General features: G+C 31.1%; 1 protein-coding gene across 3 annotated transcripts in view; it reads left to right on the top strand.

The window, feature by feature from the left end:
- Positions 1-20,549, top strand: part of LOC142333251 (uncharacterized) — a 113,021-nt gene that overhangs the window by 5,437 nt on the left and 87,035 nt on the right. For 2 of the 3 annotated variants that reach the window (XM_075380251.1, XM_075380252.1), the window contains exons 2-4: positions 6,992-7,048; positions 11,977-12,012; positions 16,959-17,006. In XM_075380251.1, coding sequence (XP_075236366.1) covers positions 6,992-7,048; positions 11,977-12,012; positions 16,959-17,006 — 141 coding nt within the window. The remainder of the gene's footprint in view (positions 1-6,991; positions 7,049-11,976; positions 12,013-16,958; positions 17,007-20,549) is intronic. The other variant, XM_075380253.1, reaches the window with a different exon arrangement.

Here is a 20,549-nt window from a genome sequence, read left to right as displayed (position 1 = left end):
TTATTTTGGTCTGAATGTAGTTTCAAATAGGATAGTAATAGCTTTAATAAATATGAAAAAAGTTTTAAAAAAATAAATTAAAAAAAAAAAAAATTAATTTAAATTTAATACAAACTTAAAAAAAAAAATATATACATTTTGTATTCTAATTTTAATTTTGACTATTATTTAATTTTGCACCAGTAATTAATGTTTGGTAGGTGTTATTTATTCGAAGCACTCTTTAAATAAAAATAAAATTTAAAGAAGAATTAAAAAAGTATTTTTAATAAAAAAAGGCATTTGCAAAAAAAAATACTTTTTTTAATAATTGCTTATTTGAAACCTGTCTAATTTAATTTAAAGATGTTATTCTATTTACAAATTTTACATTTTACTTCAAATTCGAGTAGACATGCGGAGGTTCTTGCGTAGTACGTCATCCATGCCGTTCATTGTTTCTTCTAAATCTTTTTTACATTCAGCTAGAATTACTATATCATCAGCAAATCGCAGCATCTCCATCTTTTCAACTTGTACTGTTACTTCGGATCTAAATTGTTCTTTAACATCATTACCTGTTAGTTCTACATAAAGACTAAAAGGTAACGGAGATAGGAGTAAGAACGGAAAGGGAGTCTGACAACCTTGTCAGACTCCCTTTTGTATTACGGTTTCATTCTTACATACTCCGATTATTAATCTTGCAATTTGGTTCCTGTAAATGTTAGCAATAGTTCTTCTATCTCTGTAGTTAAATGCTATTTTTTTTTTTAAATGCTTCACATTTTATTTCAGTCTCTGTTATCGAATGCCTTCTCTAAGTTTAGAAATGCAAAGTATGTTGGTTTTTTCTTTAATCTTCCTTCTACTATTAATCTGAGCTTTAAAATTGGTTCGCTTGTTCCTATATTTTTCCTGAAATCAAATTGGTCTTTTCCTAACACTTCTTCCACTCTCCTCTCACTTCTTCTGTACTAAATTCTACTTAAGATTTTAGATGCTTGAGTAGTTAAGGTAATTGTTCTGTACTCTTCACATTTATCTGCTTCTGCTTTCTTTAGTATCATAACTATACCACACTTTTTAAAGTCTTTCGGAGCTTCCCCTTTTTCATAAATATTCCACACCAGTTTGTGCAATTTATCTATCGCTTGCACTCCGCAGAGATTCTGCAGATATTCCGTCGATTCCAGGAACCTCTATCATTCAAATCTTGTAATTCTTTCTTAAATTCCGATCTCAGTGTTGTATCTTTTTTTCCATCTTGTTCTACTTTTGCTTCTTCCTCTATAACACCACTATATAATTCATTTCTTTCGTATAACACTTCAAAATTTTTTCCCCCCACTTGTTGACATCTCCTTTCGTTTTATAAATCGGTGTACCTTTTTGTTTAACACATTATTAGATTTTAAGTTATGTACCACACCTTTTTTTAAAAAAACTTTTCAAAACTAGCCTGTTTATTATCCTACATAATGTGGTTAGAACGAAAACGCGTAAAATACAGTATAATAACTATGCAACTACTCAAATTTGTACAAATGTATTGTATGCATGAAGCTATATAAATATGTAAAATTAAATTTTTTATTTGATTTAATTTAATTAACCAACAAAGCTTAGATCCGCTTTGTCTGAAGACGGACATTCACGTCGGTCCTCAAATTCAGATTCTCGCGAAGTGATAGCGTATGCTTGCATTTCTTGTAAACGATGTTCCCATTGGTTCCGCAGATTCAGCCGCCTTCGATACGTTCCTTCATATTCTGAAGCCGTTGCTGTCATTCATCATCTGTTTCGTCTGCTCGCAAAAGCTTTGATTTCTTGGTTTCCGTTTATATTTAACCGTTAGATTTACATCTCTTTTTAAACCCGTTCACTACGGAAATGTTTATACACTTCTCAATAATATTTTACATTTTACATAACACTGAGTGATTCTGAATTCATCCAATGTCAAGAAATTAAGTTTTACACTTCGCCTTCGAACTTAACCTATGCACTTTTATGTACTACTACACACACTCGTTTTATATTGATGAAGAACTTTCGAGATCTTCTTTGTAGTAGCAATGATGCGGAATATTCTACAAACATTATGAAAATTCCGTATTTTTTTTAAACGTTTAGGATATTTTACAAATTTCCAAAATATTATAGTGTTCAAATATAATCTAGAAATTTGTTTTTTTTGATATCTTTCACTGGATTATTAACCTGTGTATTTAAATATCACTTATAAAAAAATATGGACTGCGCAGGGCATTGTGACGATTGTCTACAATTCGAATTACGAATTGTTCAGAATCCAGTAATTTGTGGTGTTTATTAAAATCCTCTAACATCCTTCACTTTTCTGTAGCTAACATTTGTTTTCCATATTTTGCTTTATGTAATTATTCAAAACATAAAGGTGCCCTGATTTCGGATGCGTATAAAAAAAATTTACTACACCATCAAATTAAAATCCTATTTTTCTTTAACCAGGAATGTGATTTAGCTCCAAACATAACCTATAATTGCATAAATTAATGTTTCACTTACCAACAATTTTAAAAGTTTATATCCGAGTACTTTTGGAGCCGTTACTCCATCATCAAGAAATTAAATTAAATTGTACGTCAATAAAACTGTGACGTCATGTTTGTAAGATGTTTGCGACGTTTATGAAATAGAGTTAATATTAAATGAAATGTTACCAACCTATTAATAATTAATTATTATATAATTTTTTTTCATAAAGGATATCATTATCGAATCTGACCACTTCATTCATCAATTTATTTTTATTCATATATACAAAATTTCTCTAATAATCTGGTTTCTTGACGACCGACTATTATGAACGTAATAATTTTACTTTAAATACAATTATACATTTGAACTAGAATTAACATATTTTGGGAAATCACCGATGAGGGAGTAACGGCTTCGAAAGTACTCTGGTATATACTTTTAAAAGTAAGTGAAACATTAATTTATACAATTGTATTAATACTAACGGTGGCAAATGCTTAGTTAAATAACCTAAAATAGTCGCCGTTCCAAACATGGCTTTTTTAATCATATAATCAACATTCTTATGAATCATTCCTGATGATAAAAAAAGTACTTTTAAGTATGTTTATTTATCAAGTCTTTCAATTTTTCCATTTTTATAGGCTTCATTTCATTACATTTCCCTCCCTGTCAAAAAATAATTGGCTTTGTCTTCACAGTATTCACTTACAATTATTATTAATATAAAAGCACTGTGCTAGCATTGCCACTTAAATATGTTTCAATTTTTATGAGTTAGAAAGGTTGACAAGATAATCTGCAAATAACAAAATATTAATCTAATTTGCCTGATTTATTCTTACTTCTCTAACAACATTCTGTTCAAAGAATTACGCTAATCTTATGGAAATAACAAGGGCGAAATATAGCCGTCCTGAAAAATGCCTTTTTTAGCTTAATTTAATCGCTATTTAAGGGTTTTTGAGTTAGAATTAGTAATCTTTTTTAAATATTTACCATTTTGTAATTTGCACCGATGCTGGATAATTTTAAAAATAACTTATTCTTATTTCCGGTATCAAATGCGCTTTTAAAAATAAACAAATACAGCGATTAACTTTTTTTGTCATTTACCTAAGTTTAATATTAATCAGGAGACTAAAAAGCAAAATATTATCGATGCATTTTTTATCAAACCTAAATCCACTCTGCTTCTACGGCAAAATTTTCCTGTTTTCCACCACCGTGTCTGTCTCCTGATTAGAAGAAATGTAAAGTACTTGACAATAGTTTTTATTAAGAGCGATCCCTCTCTAGTTAATAGGATAGGTTTTATCTATTACCTTGATCAGCCCATCTACAAAAATCTGATGTGGGCACAACATGACTTCCTTGTATGCTTATTAAATTACATATACACACTTTTTACTGCACTTGGTTTAAACTTATTTAATTTGAAAGTGTGATACGATCCTCCGATTCTTTAATAAAGTGAATAGTACCATAATCGCTGAAATATTAATTTTTATTATCAACTAATATTTATACAATTATTAATTCAACAATCTTACATGAAATATTAGAATAGAGTAAAAGTCCCTTTATTACTGATATTACTAGATCAGTATTATTCGTATCTTCGTGAGTTACCGATTAACAAACGTATCAGATTTCTGGTGTGTCGTATAAATAATAATTAAATTATTCCGATTAGTGAAGTCCTGTATACTGGTTGCAAATGTTAATTACGACCTTAATGTGTAAAATATTCCGTTTGTATTATTGGATTGTTTGATGAATAATGAAAAATGAAAATGAAAGATAACATGAAGAAATATATCTCAAAAAAACGACAAGAAAATGACTATGAAGAAGAAAACGTTAAGAACAAGGGAAGAATAAACAAATTAAGAGAAGATGATAAATATAAAAAGGAAGAAAACGTTAAGACAAGGAAAGAAAAAAAAGATTAAGGGAGGATGATGAATATAAAGTGAGAAAAAATTTTAAAACAATGAAAACGTGATCACAAATTAAGATCGGAAATTATCACAAATTATATCAAACCAAAGAGAGATTAAATGATATGCAACAAAAAACAAATAAACGAAATGATGATCAACTTCGACCTAGGGAGAATATTGTCTGACAATATCAGAGGAGTAATGAACTAAAAGATAAGCTCTTTTCCAGTTTATTAAAAATCAGGCATGTGTGCCTCAGTGCGCGCGAGCGCGCGCGCGCGCGCGTGGTTATATGTGTGTATGTGGGTGTGTGTGTGTGTGTGTGTGTGTTGTTGTTGTTGTTGTTGTTGTTGTTGTTCTTGTGAAGGTCTATTTTTCATTCACTCTGTAGTTAATTTTAATGTAGATAAAATTAAACAGAAATTAAACTAGAAAATCCAAAAATAATACGATTCTAAATCACAATTTTCAATTAACAATAAATAATGAAATGTTTCACCAAATCTATTACTTATAAACATATGTAATAATACCTATTGAATTACATATTCATATTTCTAAGAGTACATAAAATTTTATTTTACTAATAACTTTTTATTTTTTTCATTTTTTTTTTCTTATTGTTATTGAATAATTATTTATTGGATTTGTTTTTTACAAAAAAAAAAATCCAATAATTTTTTTTTTTTTTATTAATAAATTAATATATTTAAATTAAAAAAATAATCAAAGAAATAAATTTAAAAAAATACTTACAAAAAGGAGATGAAGTGTGATTCAATCCAATGTGCCTTCCCCATATAAGATCCAAATATTTCATTAATTAAAAATTTATTTGGTTATAACTCTAGAACCAATGAAAATAAGTACCACTTACATATATATAATTGAAGAGATCTCAATGAGGGCATAAAATTCTTTTCGGATTTTGGTATTTTTTGGACACTTTTGGTTCAGTCGGTTGCAATAACTAGATGTTACAACAGACCTAAATCCAAAATTTCAACATCCTGCGGCTAATCGTTTTTGAGTTATACGAGAACATATGTACAGATGTCATGCCGAAACTAGACAAAATGGATTCCGGAACGGCCAAAATGGTAATTTCCGTTGGAATCTGAAAACCGAAATTTTTCGCGATCAAAGTACTAACTTTACTTCGTACAAGTAAATAAAAAGTCACAGCCGATTACAGTATTAAACAAATTTAGGACATATCGTCCTAAACCGGCATAATATTATAAATTTCACAGGATATTTGTTTTGTAGGTAGGGCCTACCTCGTTTGCACCATACAAGCACACTTTGGAATTCCTCTACCTTAAATAATCTCTAATTAAGAACTCGTCTTAATATTCTCCTCCACATAATCTTAATCCATTTCATATGTCCAATACCGTTCAGAGAATGGAATTCAATTGCACGCAGTACTTCTGGTCTCACTCCTGTGCAATAATTACTTTTTTCTTCTTCAAAATAGATTTTTTTGTTTTCTGTTATATGCTAGTCATAGTTACAGTTATATGCCAGTCCTCTTCCTTATTTTTTATTCTGCAGTGACCTTTTATTTTAGTTAATTAGCAAGGCATATTTTCCCAAGTACTGTACTTGAATCCTTTCTTCGCTGTATTTCTCAGGGACAAATTCTCCCAGTATTTAACTTTTGGAACTGTTTTTGTTAAAGTATCCTTAATTTTCTTTAGTGGTTTACTACCTACTCCAATTTCTAATATTTTGAATAGCGATTCACGATTGCTTACCTCAGAAAAGATATATTGGCTTAATCGGTAAGGAAACATTGCAGTGGAGCGGCATAAATAAGTATTAACGAGTAAATAATAAGTACGTATTAATGGCAACATGTTTTGTACTATTTTAATTATTGTAATTAGACAAACATTGTTTATCACCAAATCAAAAACTTTTGGAGAGTTTGTTTTAGCGCTCTGATTCTGAAAGCCTTACATCTATTAAATGTCTAAACCTATTCTCCGATCTATAACATTCAGAGGGTAAGATAGATCAGGTTTAACTATATTTCCTTTTCTTGAATTTTCATTATTCCCACACTTCATTCTTTCTTTGAGAGTATTGTTCGTTCTTTTCATATGATTAGTTACTTCCATTGGTTGATTGACAAAAATCAAAAAATCATTATACTTTTTTTTTTAAATTAAAAAAAAGAAGAAATTAACATTTCATAAAAATTTGTACAGCTTTAGAAAGATTTGTTCGGTTTTCATTGTTAGCTAATTATTATTGCTTAACATACGCAGCAATAACGAAAAAAAATTATTAATGCAAATAAAAAATATTAACATTAATATTGCTACAAAAGCTAAAGTAGAATTTCTACAATTCTATTAATACTAATAAATCTCATACCATGAAAATTATTACAATTAAACCATGGAAAATATTTCCCATGGTTATTGGAAAGTTTCCGGTATATTGTTTATCTTGATAGCGTTAATTTAAGTTAATAAATAATATGTAGTAAATATAGATTTAAAAAATAATACAATTACTTTTATAAATTTCAGGCTATTTAAATCTGAAAAATATAGTCAATATGAAAAATATCCAAATCTTCAAAATAGGTATTTATAATATATATGTGATATTTATAAATTCGTTCGTTGTTAATTATATTTTTATAAATTTTTGTTTAAATTATGGCATCGGCAGTAGAACATGTAATCGAATAATACTTTTTTTAATTTCAAGGTAGGCCCGCTGTGATTTAAATGTAAAAAGATTTTCACAGTATGTTTAGAAAACAGCTTTACATTAAACAAATTTTAGGATTATTACGTGTGTTACGTTCAATCTGCTTAATTTACTTATCATTTTCAATTACATAGTATAAACGAATAATACGAGGGATATCTCCTTAAGGTTGGTGAACGTGTGTCGTTCATGCCCACGCTAATAATGTACACACTGCATTGTTATTTGTAAGTTGTCGCGTTGTAGAATCATTTAATACGTGTGAGTAATTACGTTATAAAATGAATAGGTAAATCGATGTTGTCGCCGACTGTGAAATACGTTGTTATAAGTTTTTTAAACCAACAAAAGTTAAGCCGGTTGAAATTCATAGGCAGTTGGTTGCTGTATACGGTAATAATGTAATAAATGAAAGAAATGTCCCAAGTGGTTTAGAAATAACGCAATTAATGCGCACGATGAAGAACATTCGGAGAGGTCCCAATAATCACCGAGGAGTTTTGAAATTGGTCAATGATGAAATCACAAAACATCGTCGCTCAACGATTTCCGACCTGGCCCTTCTTTTTCCTAATGTTTCAAGAGCTGTTACCGGTCGCATTGTTGACGATAGTTTAAGCTTCAGAAAAATTTTTGCACGTCGGGTGCCGCATATCGTAACGGAACGTCACAAAAAAATGCGAAAGGATCTGTTTTGGAATTTTGATGCGGTATATAGAAAAAAGTAATGAGTTCATAATTCAATTGTTACCGGCGATAAAATGTGGATTTCTTATTACTCGCCAGAGAGGAAACGGCAGTAAAGTGAATGGCGTCATCCTCAATCACCAACCAGACCGACAAAGGTAAAACCGCAGCCGTTTGGACACAGACACAGACAAAAGACACAGTCTTTTCAGATCGGTTTGGCATATTGCTGATCGATTTCATGCCGCGTGGAACGATTATAATTGCAGAAGCCTACTTCGAAACCCTACATAAGTTACGGCGCACCATTCAAAATCGGTGACGTGGGCGGCTGACCGACGGCATCATCTTGCTGCACGATAATGCACGTCCACATGTCCACATCTAGAATATTTGGATGGGAAATTTACAATCACCCACCATATAGGTACGGACTTAGCTCCTTCTGTTCACCATTTGTTTGGAAAATTGAAAGAATTTTTGAGTGGTAAGCGATTCGCGGGTGACGATTAACTTAAAAATACTTTTAATCAGTGGGTAAATGGACTGGCAGCAGAAGAATACGACGAGGGTATATTAAAGCTGATGTATCGCTACGATAAATGTCTTAATTCATATGGCAATTATATAGAGAATTAGTAATAGGTATGAAGTTCAAGATAAATAAAAAAAATTATAAAGTTTTCAGAATAAATTTTTTTACAATGAAACGGTCTTTACTTTAGAGATAACCTTTCCTATAATTAAAATATTACAATAATATAAAATACATGCATAAAAGTTTTAATGTATGTTTTGCTGTTTTAAGAACTTTCAATTTTTTTAATTATGGATAATTGACAGAAACATTTAGTTGAGGGATTAAATTAGTTAACACGCCTTCACGTCCCAAAATGTTTCTTGCAAACTTGTTTGAAACAAATTTCTTGCAAGAAAAACAGAAGTGAAAATTACGTGTCTTCATTAAATTAATAAAGGAAAGCAAAGAAACGCTGTAAAGAGACCTTTACTGCACAGGTGATTCTGATTCCTTTACCAAGAGCTAATGATCTCTGAATTCAAGAATTTGTTTTAGTTTAATTCTTAAGTTTTCTTGATTATTATTTTTCTTGAATTTTCATTAAAAAAAAAAAATTGTTTAAATATTTTTATATGTTACTAATATATATAAGCATAGCCATACTTAACCTTGAATACTTTGCGTACATCATACTATGTTTCGGGTACTGCATCGTTTTTCTGTAAAATTTCATTCGAAAAAATTAAAATGACGAAAATAAAGAAAAAATATCATTATTTACAATATTATTAAAAAAATAATAAATTATATTAAAAAAATATGTATTTATTTAATGTCCGGACTATCTAATTATCAGCTTTCTTTGTTTTTTTTAAGTAATTCTTTTAGTATCACTTGATTTCAAAGAAACCTGAAACTTCAAGTAGTTTGTCAGTAACTTACAAGTTTTCATTTGTTACTTATCGTAAAAAGATGGTAACAAGTTACTTCAAAGTTTGACCGGCCACCATTTCTCAATTTATCTACCTCTGGTTAGCAGCAATCGTTTTCTTTATGTACTCTTTAATAAATTTCCCACATTATCTATCTTTACATTGAAAAATTTCTGAAAAAAAGAAATTTTCAACTAGCTCCGTATAAACCAAGGTAGCATCAGAGAAAATGATAGTTATTAAGGAAACTATGAAAAATTGTTATCTTCAACATTAATACGTTAAGGATAAAACTACTGAAATATAAAACATCCATGAATGCATATGACCTATCAGATTATATAACAAGTTTGTTCAATCTTTATTCGATTTGGTTCCAGAATACGGAAGATATATTCGGTAATAATTTAGCAAACATTTATAAATAATTTCTGTTAACGATTTTATCTGTGAGAATTTCTATATTCCCAAATAATATTTGATTATCCGTTTTTACATTTATTACATAAAAATTACAAATCTTTTAAACGACATATATTCCTTGTGTAAATTATCAGTTTCCACAGATCCAGTCAAGTATACAATTTGAACTAAATATATTTAGGTTTGATTCATATTCCCTCCGGTATCAGTGTGATTGGGTTGTTTTATGATTAGTGTACACAACATATCATAAATATGTAGGCATTTCATTTTGGTTATAGTAAGATACTGAGTGAGCTACATAAAACCGAACCCATAACGTAACCGCTGCAGAATCGGTAGGTTATGTTAGAATGAATTTTTATGCATGATACGAATAAATTAAATAAGAAAAACATAAAACGTAATTTAAATGTTGCATTATTTACCTTATTGTTACAAAAGATGTTCAAAATGACCACCCAGGGCATCGATGCACTTTTGTGCTCGACTGATCATATCGAGAGTCGTCTGACGCAAATGTTGTCAATCGCGTTGATTTCACGTTGAATGTTCACCTTCATTTCATTAATATTGTGGGAATTATGTAGCCCGAAGGTAAAAAATCGCAAGTAGAGACCTCTGTTCACCGACAATGTTTTCGAGAACCCTGTTCCAGTAATGAAGTCATTTCGGTTTGTCTTGTTGCACAGTTGTAAAGCGGTACTGTTTCAATTTTAATTCGTGAAGAATTTTTCGACAAAATGTGTATTTAACACCAGATTGTTGGGATAACTTTCGTAGCGATTTTTTGGACTGGCAGTAATTCTCCTTTCAGCATCGGCAATGGCCTGTGGAATCCTAACGCCAAGTTGCCTATTTAGTTTTTCATTTGAAACTGAACCTGTTGTACGCCAATTTTGAACTAAATCGTGTTTGCTACTCTCGCTAGGATACTGGCATTCGGAAATGTTTCTATGAATACTTGTGATTCTTCACAAACGACCCAGAAAGATTATTGGCGTCAACTATAGCTATCCTCTCCTGGATTTACTAAGACATTTTACACAAACACAATTGCACTCACAATACCGCACTGCAACAAAGCGTATATTGCCCTGACACGTAACCATCTGACAAACGGCAGCAACAATCAGTAGTAACATATACATCCACTAGCCGCGCCAGTTGTGTGAGAGTCTTTCATAAGTAGCGCTGGGTAGCGGTTTCATAATGGTTCGGTTTTATGTTGCTATTCTATACATTATTTTGAAAAATTATGAAATGTGAAAATTAGCGATTAAATTTAAAAAAACAGAGGAAAATTTAGTAAAATCTTTAATATAATGATAAAAAAGTTAATGTGATGCCATTAAGAAATTCTATAGTTTTTGAATAACGAAAATAAAAGCATATTGTAAACTAAAAATAATGCAGATTTCAATGAATTTATTGTTTTCATCAAGTATTGATGTACAATACTTGATGATAGGACCATACTTGATGATGGGATGTACAACTATTACATCACAAAAGTAACATCCACCACATTACAGCGTAGACAGATTTGATTTACTTTTGACAGAATATCTATGATCTCAGCGGGAATAGGTGTAAAACAAATTTTATTATTCTGCCCCGGTACGATCTAGAAACGGCCAAATTGCAGACAGTGTTGTTAAAATATTTGTGTTTCCAGTTGTACATTTCCAGTAGTATTTGTAATGCTTTCCAATGATTGACACTTTCGAGGTCCTTTTATAGGGAAACCTATAAATTTCTTCAGTTTAAACTGGTATAAACAAATGTTCTACTCTATAAACGGACTCTGACCTCGGGCTCACTGAAAATAGTTAGTGCATCTTTCGGCAGAATAGAGTATGAAATTTGTTTACGGTAATATAATTTTAGATTAGTGTGCGCATTATTTTATATTATGATTTTATCACTTTTTTATTTTAGTAATCTGACTTCAATTTTAAAGTACAAAGAATCTCAATTTATTACAAAGTAAGCTAATAAAATATACTTATTACGTAGTGGTAGCAACATGGTGGAAGTTTTATTTTAATAATAAAAATTCTTTCTTCTTTTGAAAGCGATGGATGGATGTGTAAAAATAGCAAAAATATGTTAATTTTGTGCTTATTTTGTAATTAATCATTTAATATATATATATATATATAGTATATTTAAGATCCCCTATTTTAGATTACTATCGATCTTTAATTAATTAAATATTCATTTTTTATCACAGTTGTCAAACAGCTGAGGGGAAAATGGGATTTCTAGGGTAAGTATTCAATGAGAGGTAGTTAATTTTATTTATATTTATTTTTTAAAGACACATACACAAATAAGGTTTTAAATATATTATTTACTTAACAAAATGTTAACGGTTAGATACACATTTAAAACATGAAATTCATCTCTGTATAAAAACGGTAATATGTCATATTTTATCGCGAATAAATTTCAGGTCAAAATCAATTACATAAATGACAGAACGATTTAAAGCACCTGTTCTTAAATTTCAATGTCCAACCTTCATTTCTTTATTCATCACTTTTCCGCAAACTAAAAATAAATATAGCTTATTGTTAAACTATTTAAATTTGATAAAACTGTCGTAAATTTGTTCTCATCATTTATAATACGCCCATGTCCAGAGGAGAAAAGATTATGGACGTAGAAGAATTTTGTTATTTGGGAAGTAGAATTACTAAAGATGGACGAAGCAGGAGCGATATAAAATCCCGAATAGCACAAGCGAAACGAGCCTTCAGTAAGAAATGTAATTTGTTTACATCAAAAATTAATTTAAATGTCAGGAAAAGATTTTTTAAAGTATATGTTTGGAGTATAGCTTTATATGGAAATGAAGCTTGGACAATCGGAGTATCTGAGAAGAAAAGATTAGAAGCTTTTGAAATGAGGTGCTATAGGAGAATGTTAAAAATCAGATGGGTGGATAAAGTGACAAATGAAGAGGTATTGCGGCAAATAGATGAAGAAAGAAGCATTTGGAAAAAATATAGCTAAAAAAGCCAGACTTACAGCCACATATTAAGCCATCCTGGAATAGTCGCTTTAATATTGTAGGGACAGGTAGAAGGAAAATATTCTTCAGGCAGGCAACGTTTGGAATATGTAAAACAAATGTTTAAAGATGTAGTATGTATACCGAAATGAAACGACTAGCACTAGATAGGGAATCTTGGAGAGCTGCATTAAACCAGTCAAATGATTGAAGACAAAAATAAATAAATGAATAAAATAACGTCGTGGAAAGTGCTTTAAAAAATTCAGTCCTTCCGATAATGTAGCACAACAGATATACTGTCTAGTTGAATGAAGATCTGATGAACAACTCCAATTGAGAAAAATAATTAAAATGCGTTCTTTGTAGAAAAAATTATTTACAATCTTAACATGTAATTTAAAATATACAAATAAAATAAATTAAATCTATTAGTAAAACGTAATTTAAAATAAAAGCATTCTACTAAATTTTATATAATGGATAGAAATGTAATGAATCAAGGTACAACCTTTTTTAAAAGTCATTACAACTTTTACCAAATGCCATCTAATCTCAATATTAGAATTTTTATTTACATTTGTCTATTTGCTACAATGTAATAATGTTTTATCATGTTCGTATGTACATTTTTACAAGCGTGAACTACTAAGTTTTTAAAGATTTTTTGCTGAAATAGCAGCTAATTTTTCAAAGCCGATAGTCAAAAAACTAATAGCGTCATACAGTTAGCCTCTCATGCACCTGAAGTTAAGCAGATTAATAAAGTTACCCTTCTTAAATTGATAATCATAAATTATAATAATCGAAAACTTATTATTCAAACTACATTGCGGCTTTCTTCAGACATTTCTAAGATATAAGAAAGGGCTCTCAGGTCATTGTTTGGGCCCATGAATGTGAATGATAATTAGTATTGTAACAACACCGGTAAAATGGGCCTGAACAACGGATTGCTACCAATTAAGAAGAAAGTAGTAGAAAATATAATAATGGAAGAATCCTAAAAAGATGTAAAAGAAACCCTTTAACTAAAGGTAACAGTCCGTTTAACAACCGTCTTTTGTAATACTGCCCATCGATACACCTAAATAGATGTTCCATTAGTTCCATTAGAAGAGTTACCGGACTCAGGTTATGAATTCATGGGAACGAAAGGGCTCGGGTGATCATTCACGCTTCGATGTGGGTCCGGTCCGGTAGGTAAAGAGCGTAGGAGTATAAATACTCTGGGGAAGACGTTGAAGTCAGTCTAAGCGAGATGCTATGATATCAGTCTGCGAGATAAAGTTCTGCGAGATGTGAGTCGCGAGAGAGTGCTACGATAGAGGAGTTATCCGAGTTCGACGCGATTAAGGTGACGTCACAAGTAATTCCAGTACACGAAAACGAGAGATGGTTCGATGAGATACTGAAAGACTATAAGTGAAAGAGGTAATGTATTAAATTTCATTCCGAAATTGTTAGGGTAGTTTTACTGGTGAGTAGCAAAATATTTGCAGTAAAAAACTTTATACTTGTCTTATCTATTGTTCTATTTTTGTTAATACAAAACTAATGGTTAAAAAAGTTAAAACTAACGGTCTTACTTATGTTTATTTATCAATGGAAATAAATTCTGCTTTTAATTATTTATGTACCTGTAAATAAATGCTGACGATTACTTTAAATTCTGTTTTGTATGTAATCACTGCCTATTAATATAATAATAATAATGTTATTGTTATTATTATTGTTGTTGTGGTTGTGATTACTACGATTATCGTTTATTTATTATTGATATTTATTATAATTATTGTTTAATAATAATAACATTATTATTATTATTGTTGTTGTGGTTGTGATTACTACGATTATCGTTTATTTATTATTGATATTTATTATAATTATTGTTTAATAATAATAACATTATTATTATTATTGTTGTTGTGGTTGTGATTACTACGATTATCGTTTATTTATTATTGATATTTATTATAATTATTGTTTAATAATAATAACATTATTATTATTATTGTTGTTGTGGTTGTGATTACTACGATTATCGTTTATTTATTATTGATATTTATTATAATTATTGTTTAATAATAATAACATTATTATTATTATTGATTTGTCTTGTTTTACTTATGTTTTTAAACCTACAAATTGTAATTATAATAATATTAACTATAAATATTAATTATAATTATATTATATTCAACTGTTAATCTCTCTCTGTTATTAGCCTGATCAAGGCCGAACAGGCTGTACTACATTAAAAGTGTTAACTTATTCCTATGTTCACATGTATATAAATACGTCTTTATTCAGCCACTTCTATTAAACCGGGCAACAAACATGTTTTGATACATATAACTCAACACTATATATAAGATTACGATAAAATACCTCAATATCATTCTATTGCAATTTGTAAAAAAAATTACCCAACTATTTAAAACATCTTCCCACCGATTAATCTAAAACATAATTAAACGATTTTTTCACAGGAACAACATTACTATTTCGATGAAATTACAAGAACGATTAATTTAACAGTTAATAAAGACCCTACAATTTCTCATCTCAGTATAACGTGTACATAAATACGTGTCCAAATAATTTTAATTGTAATTTTATTAATATATTTAGTATCCCACCTATTTAATTGATAATTATTTCATTAGTTTATATTTAACAAAATTAATATTGACTGTAAGTACATACATTTTTATTTTTAAATTAATTTGATTTATATGACGAGGTTCTGATCAAGATTTTATCTCGTTATCCTTTGAGCGACCCAGACAGATACTGATTCAGTTCCTTTTGTATTTATTGAGTATCACATGAATCTGTTCCTGTCCTACATAGTGTACATAATAGCGTTTTATTATGAAACTGCCAGAATAAAAGATTTATTTATTTCATTTAGGAATGTAATGTTAAATAATTTTAGTTCTTCTTATACCCGTACTCTCTATTTCTCTCAGGAAAATTAAATATTTAAATACTGGAATGTTCAAGGACTGCTATTTTTCGAAACCTAGCTGTTTTCAGAGGCAAGCAAGAAACTTAATGGTGCCTAAAAAGAAATACTTTATTACTTTCTACCTTAGGGATTAATGATCAAGTGTTTCACACTGATTGAAATCATTTAATGTTAAATTTTTGTTTAATCTTAAGGAGATCACGAAACAAAATTTATTAGACTACAAAATTAGAGAGATTGACGTAACCTCTTGAAAAAAAGGTTCCCTTGCCAAAAACAAAAAAAATATTTGTTGATTATTTTAAATCAGCACGTTTACTTTTTTCTTATTTCCCTTCACCACCCGGCCAGAACTACAGTTAAGTATAACACAACCCGAGGAAGTGCCCCATACTCTAACTAGCTTCCCCGTCTACCGGCTTTTCGTCCGGCTGGATAGGCCGGCTAGACGGTAGGATCTTGTCTTTTACCTTTTTTGCTCTATCTCTAACTTCTGGAGCGGAGCTACTAGGCCCAACTATGTCGTCCCTGTTCCCCCCCTCCTTAAAAGTTAAAACCCATCGGGATATGAAACCGATGGGGGGGTGGTGACCGGAAGCGTCACAAGGCGGGTGTCTTCCCCTATGGGGTTGGGATGTTCCCTCACTCCAGAAGCCGGGACTCAGTCTTTATGTCCTCGCCTCTAGAGGACACACCCCAGGAGGGGGTTTCCCCACCGGGACTGCGGTCTTTTAGTGCTCGGGGGCTCTGGAGTACTCGTGCCTAATAGCCACTGCCCACCAGTGCAAGCACCGGCGAACAGCAGCATCCCACGTGTCTGTCCGTCACACCCTCACTTTCCTCTCTTTTCCTGAATCATATTTGTTATGAATCCTATTATGTAGCTTAAGTTTATTTGTGTGGTATCAAAATGTTATTTTCAAATAAACCTCTTTAGTCTAATTTTTTATTGATAATTGATGGCTTTATTTTTATTACTGTTTAAAATTTACCAACACTGAAATTTTAGTGCGTAATATTTTAATAAATTTAAATCTCCCCAGCAGTTGCCCTGCAAGGTATTTGAGCACATTAAAGTTCTCTATGCTTGAATGAGGTCTACCGCATGCTCTATTACTTCCTTAATGAATGTCAAAGTGTACTCAAAACCATATTAAATGTAAATTATCGATAATTAGGTTATTGGATTAACATTTTATTAATAATGATTTTCAATTAATTACAGTTCTATAAAGGGCAAGTATAGTGGCAATAATAATTCTTGTCTATCAGGGTGAGTATATATATACTTAAATTAGTATTTACACTGTTTTAAAGTAATTATTGTATATCTTTTTTTATTTAATTTTTATTCTAAAAAAAGTTAATTAGGAATTTTATTGATTTGTTTTTTCTTAAAATGTTAAATGTTAAATGGTAGTCAATTTTTGAACAAGTAAGATACAAATATCAATAAGAACTTTCATGCTCTGATACTAAAATAAGTTTAAGATATATATATATGTATATGTCTTATCGTATTCATGTATATGATTATAACACTTGAATCAACAATACAAATAGGAATAATATATTAGTTTAGATAAAAGTAGTCCCATTTGTTATTTATACAAGAATAGAAAATCAAATCGAAGATGATCAATCATGTATTTCCGTCCAGAAAACATTATTAACAATGCAAGTCATTCAGTGACAACAGAATGAAGTAGAAGAGCTTCTTCAGAAATGTCAACAAATAATTATTAAAAATTTCTGAAAATTTTAAATAATGGGAGAGTACAAAAAGAAATCAGTTCTCTGGTTTTTGCAGCCTCAACATAAAAAATGAGATCTATTACTGTTCTTACTATAACAGAATAACTTCTGCGGCAGTAAAGCATAGAGTTAGGTCATTAAGTCTGTATAATAACTTGTAATGAAAAACAATAGTGGCACTCAAGCTTTATCCATCCATCATAGATGTGGATGAAGCACATTTTCATTTTGAAAAATAATGGTAATCATTCTAAATTTATGGAGAATATGATACCTTGCCTTTCGAACTAAAAACTGTCACTCCTCAATAGTATGCCATAATTTTAAAAGACACACTAAGTGTTTTTTTTTCCTCCTCTATGAATCATGAGACCTTGCCGTTGGTGAGGGGGCTTGAGTGCTCAGGGATACAGAGTAGCTGGACCGAAGGTGCAACCATATCGGAGAGGTATCTGTTGAGAGCCAGACTAAGGAATGATTCCTGAAAGAGGGCAGCAGCTCTTTCAGTAGTTGTTAGGGGCGTGAGTCAGGACGACTTAAACGGCCGTATCAACATCACTCAGTCCTCTGAGTACTGCGCAGCTGAAACCAATGGAAAACTACAGCTGCTTTTTTTCCAAGAAAATGTGGCTCTGCATTTTCACATAGCAATAATGGAGGCGCCTTCCTTGGTAAAATATTCCGGAGGTAAAATAGTCCCCCGTTCGGATCTCCGGGTGGGGACTACTAAGGAAGGGGTCACCAGAAAATTAAAAAATAACATTCTACGAGTCGGAGCGTGGAATGTTAGAAGCTTGAAAAAGGTTGGTAGGCTAGAAAATTTAAAAAGGGAAATGGGTAGGACAAATGTGGATATAGTAGGAATTAGTGAGGTTCGGTGGGAAGAGGAAGGCGACTTTTGGTCAGGTGATTTTAGAGTAATTAACTCAGCGTCAAATAATGGGCAGGCAGGAGTAGGTTTCGTGATGAACAAGAAGATAGGGAGGAGAGTGGAGTATTTCAAGACGCATATCGATAGAATCATTGTAATAAGGATAAAATCAAAACCTAAACCGACAACGATTGTTAACGTCTATATGCCTACAAGCGCCCATGATGATGATGAGGTAGAGAGTGTATACGAAGAGATTGATGAAGCAATTAAACACGTAAAAGGAGATGAAAATTTAATAATAGTTGGAGATTGGAATGCAAGCATTGGAAAAGGCAAGGAAGGAAATATAGTGGGTGAATACGGGCTGGGCAAAAGGAATGAAAGAGGGGACCGACTTATAGAATTTTGCACGAAGTATAATTTAGTAATTGCCAACACCCAATTTAAAAATCATAATAGAAGAATATACACTTGGAAAAAGCCAGGCGATACTGGAAGGTATCAGATAGATTATATCATGGTTAAGCAAAGATTTAGAAATCAACTCGTTGACTGCAAAACTTACCCTGGAGCAGACATTGATAGCGACCATAATTTGGTGATAATGAAATGTAGATTGGGGTTTAAAAACCTGAAGAAAAGGTGTCAGATGAATCGGTGGAATTTAGAGAAGCTTGAGGAAGAGAAGGTAAAGAAGATTTTTGAGGAGGACATCGCAAGAGGTCTAAGTAAAAAAGATAAGGTAGAAAATGTAGAAGAAGAATGGGAGAATGTTAAAAAGGAAATTCTTAAATCAGCAGAAGCAAACTTAGGCGGAATAAAGAGAACCGGTAGAAAACCTTGGGTTTCAGACGATATATTGCAGCTGATGGATGAACGTAGAAAATATAAGAATGCTAGTGATGAAGAAAGTAAAAGGAACTATCGGAAATTAAGAAATGCTATAAACAGGAAGTGCAAACTGGTGAAAGAAGAGTGGATTAAAGAAAAGTGTTCAGAAGTGGAAAGAGAAATGAACATTGGTAAAATAGACGGAGCATACAGTTAAGTTAAGGAAAAGTTTGGGGTACATAAATTAAAATCTAATAATGTGCTAAACAAAGATGGTACACCAATATATAATACGAAAGGTAAAGTCGATAGATGGGTGGAATATATTGAAGAGTTATACGGAGGAAATGAATTAGAAAATGGTGTTATAGAGGAAGAAGAGGAAGTTGAGGAGGATGAAATGGGAGAAACAATACTGAGATCTGAATTTAAGAGAGCATTAAAAGATTTAAATGGCAGAAAGGCTCCTGGAATAGACGGAATACCTGTAGAATTACTGCGCAGTGCAGGTGAGGAAGCGATTGATAGATTATACAAACTGGTGTGTAATATTTATGAAAATGGGGAATTTCCATCAGACTTCAAAAAAAGTGTTATAGTTATGATACCAAAGAAAGCAGGGGCAGATAAATGTGAAGAATACAGAACAATTAGTTTAACTAGTCATGCATCAAAAATCTTAACTAGAATTTTATACAGAAGAATTGAGAGGAGAGTGGAAGAAGTGTTAGGAGAAGACCAATTTGGTTTCAGGAAAAGTATAGGGACCAGGGAAGCAATTTTAGGCCTCAGATTAATAGTAGAAGGAAGATTAAAGAAAAACAAACCGACATACTTGGCGTTTATAGACCTAGAAAAGGCTTTCGATAACGTAGACTGGAATAAAATGTTCAGCATTTTAAAAAAATTAGGGTTCAAATACAGAGATAGAAGAACAATTGCTAACATGTACAGGAACCAAACAGCAACAATAACAATTGAAGAACATAAGAAAGAAGCCCTAATAAGAAAGGGAGTCCGACAAGGATGTTCCCTATCTCCGTTACTTTTTAATCTTTACATGGAACTAGCAGTTAATGATATTAAAGAACAATTTAGATTCGGAGTAACAGTACAAGGTGAAAAGATAAAGATGCTACGATTTGCTGATGATATAGTAATTCTAGCCGAGAGTAAAAAGGATTTAGAAGAAACAATGAACGGCATAGATGAAGTCCTACGCAAGAACTATCGCATGAAAATAAACAAGAACAAAACAAAAGTAATGAAATGTAGAAGAAATAACAAAGATGGACCGCTGAATGTGAAAATAGCAGGAGAAAAGATTATGGAGGTAGAAGAATTTTGTTATTTGGG

The sequence above is a fragment of the Lycorma delicatula genome, chromosome 12, assembly GCF_047948215.1.
Source record: "Lycorma delicatula isolate Av1 chromosome 12, ASM4794821v1, whole genome shotgun sequence".
Taxonomy (NCBI): Eukaryota; Metazoa; Arthropoda; class Insecta; order Hemiptera; family Fulgoridae; genus Lycorma; species Lycorma delicatula.
Note: the sequence above shows the minus strand (reverse complement) of the source record. Positions and strands in the feature narration are given on the sequence as shown.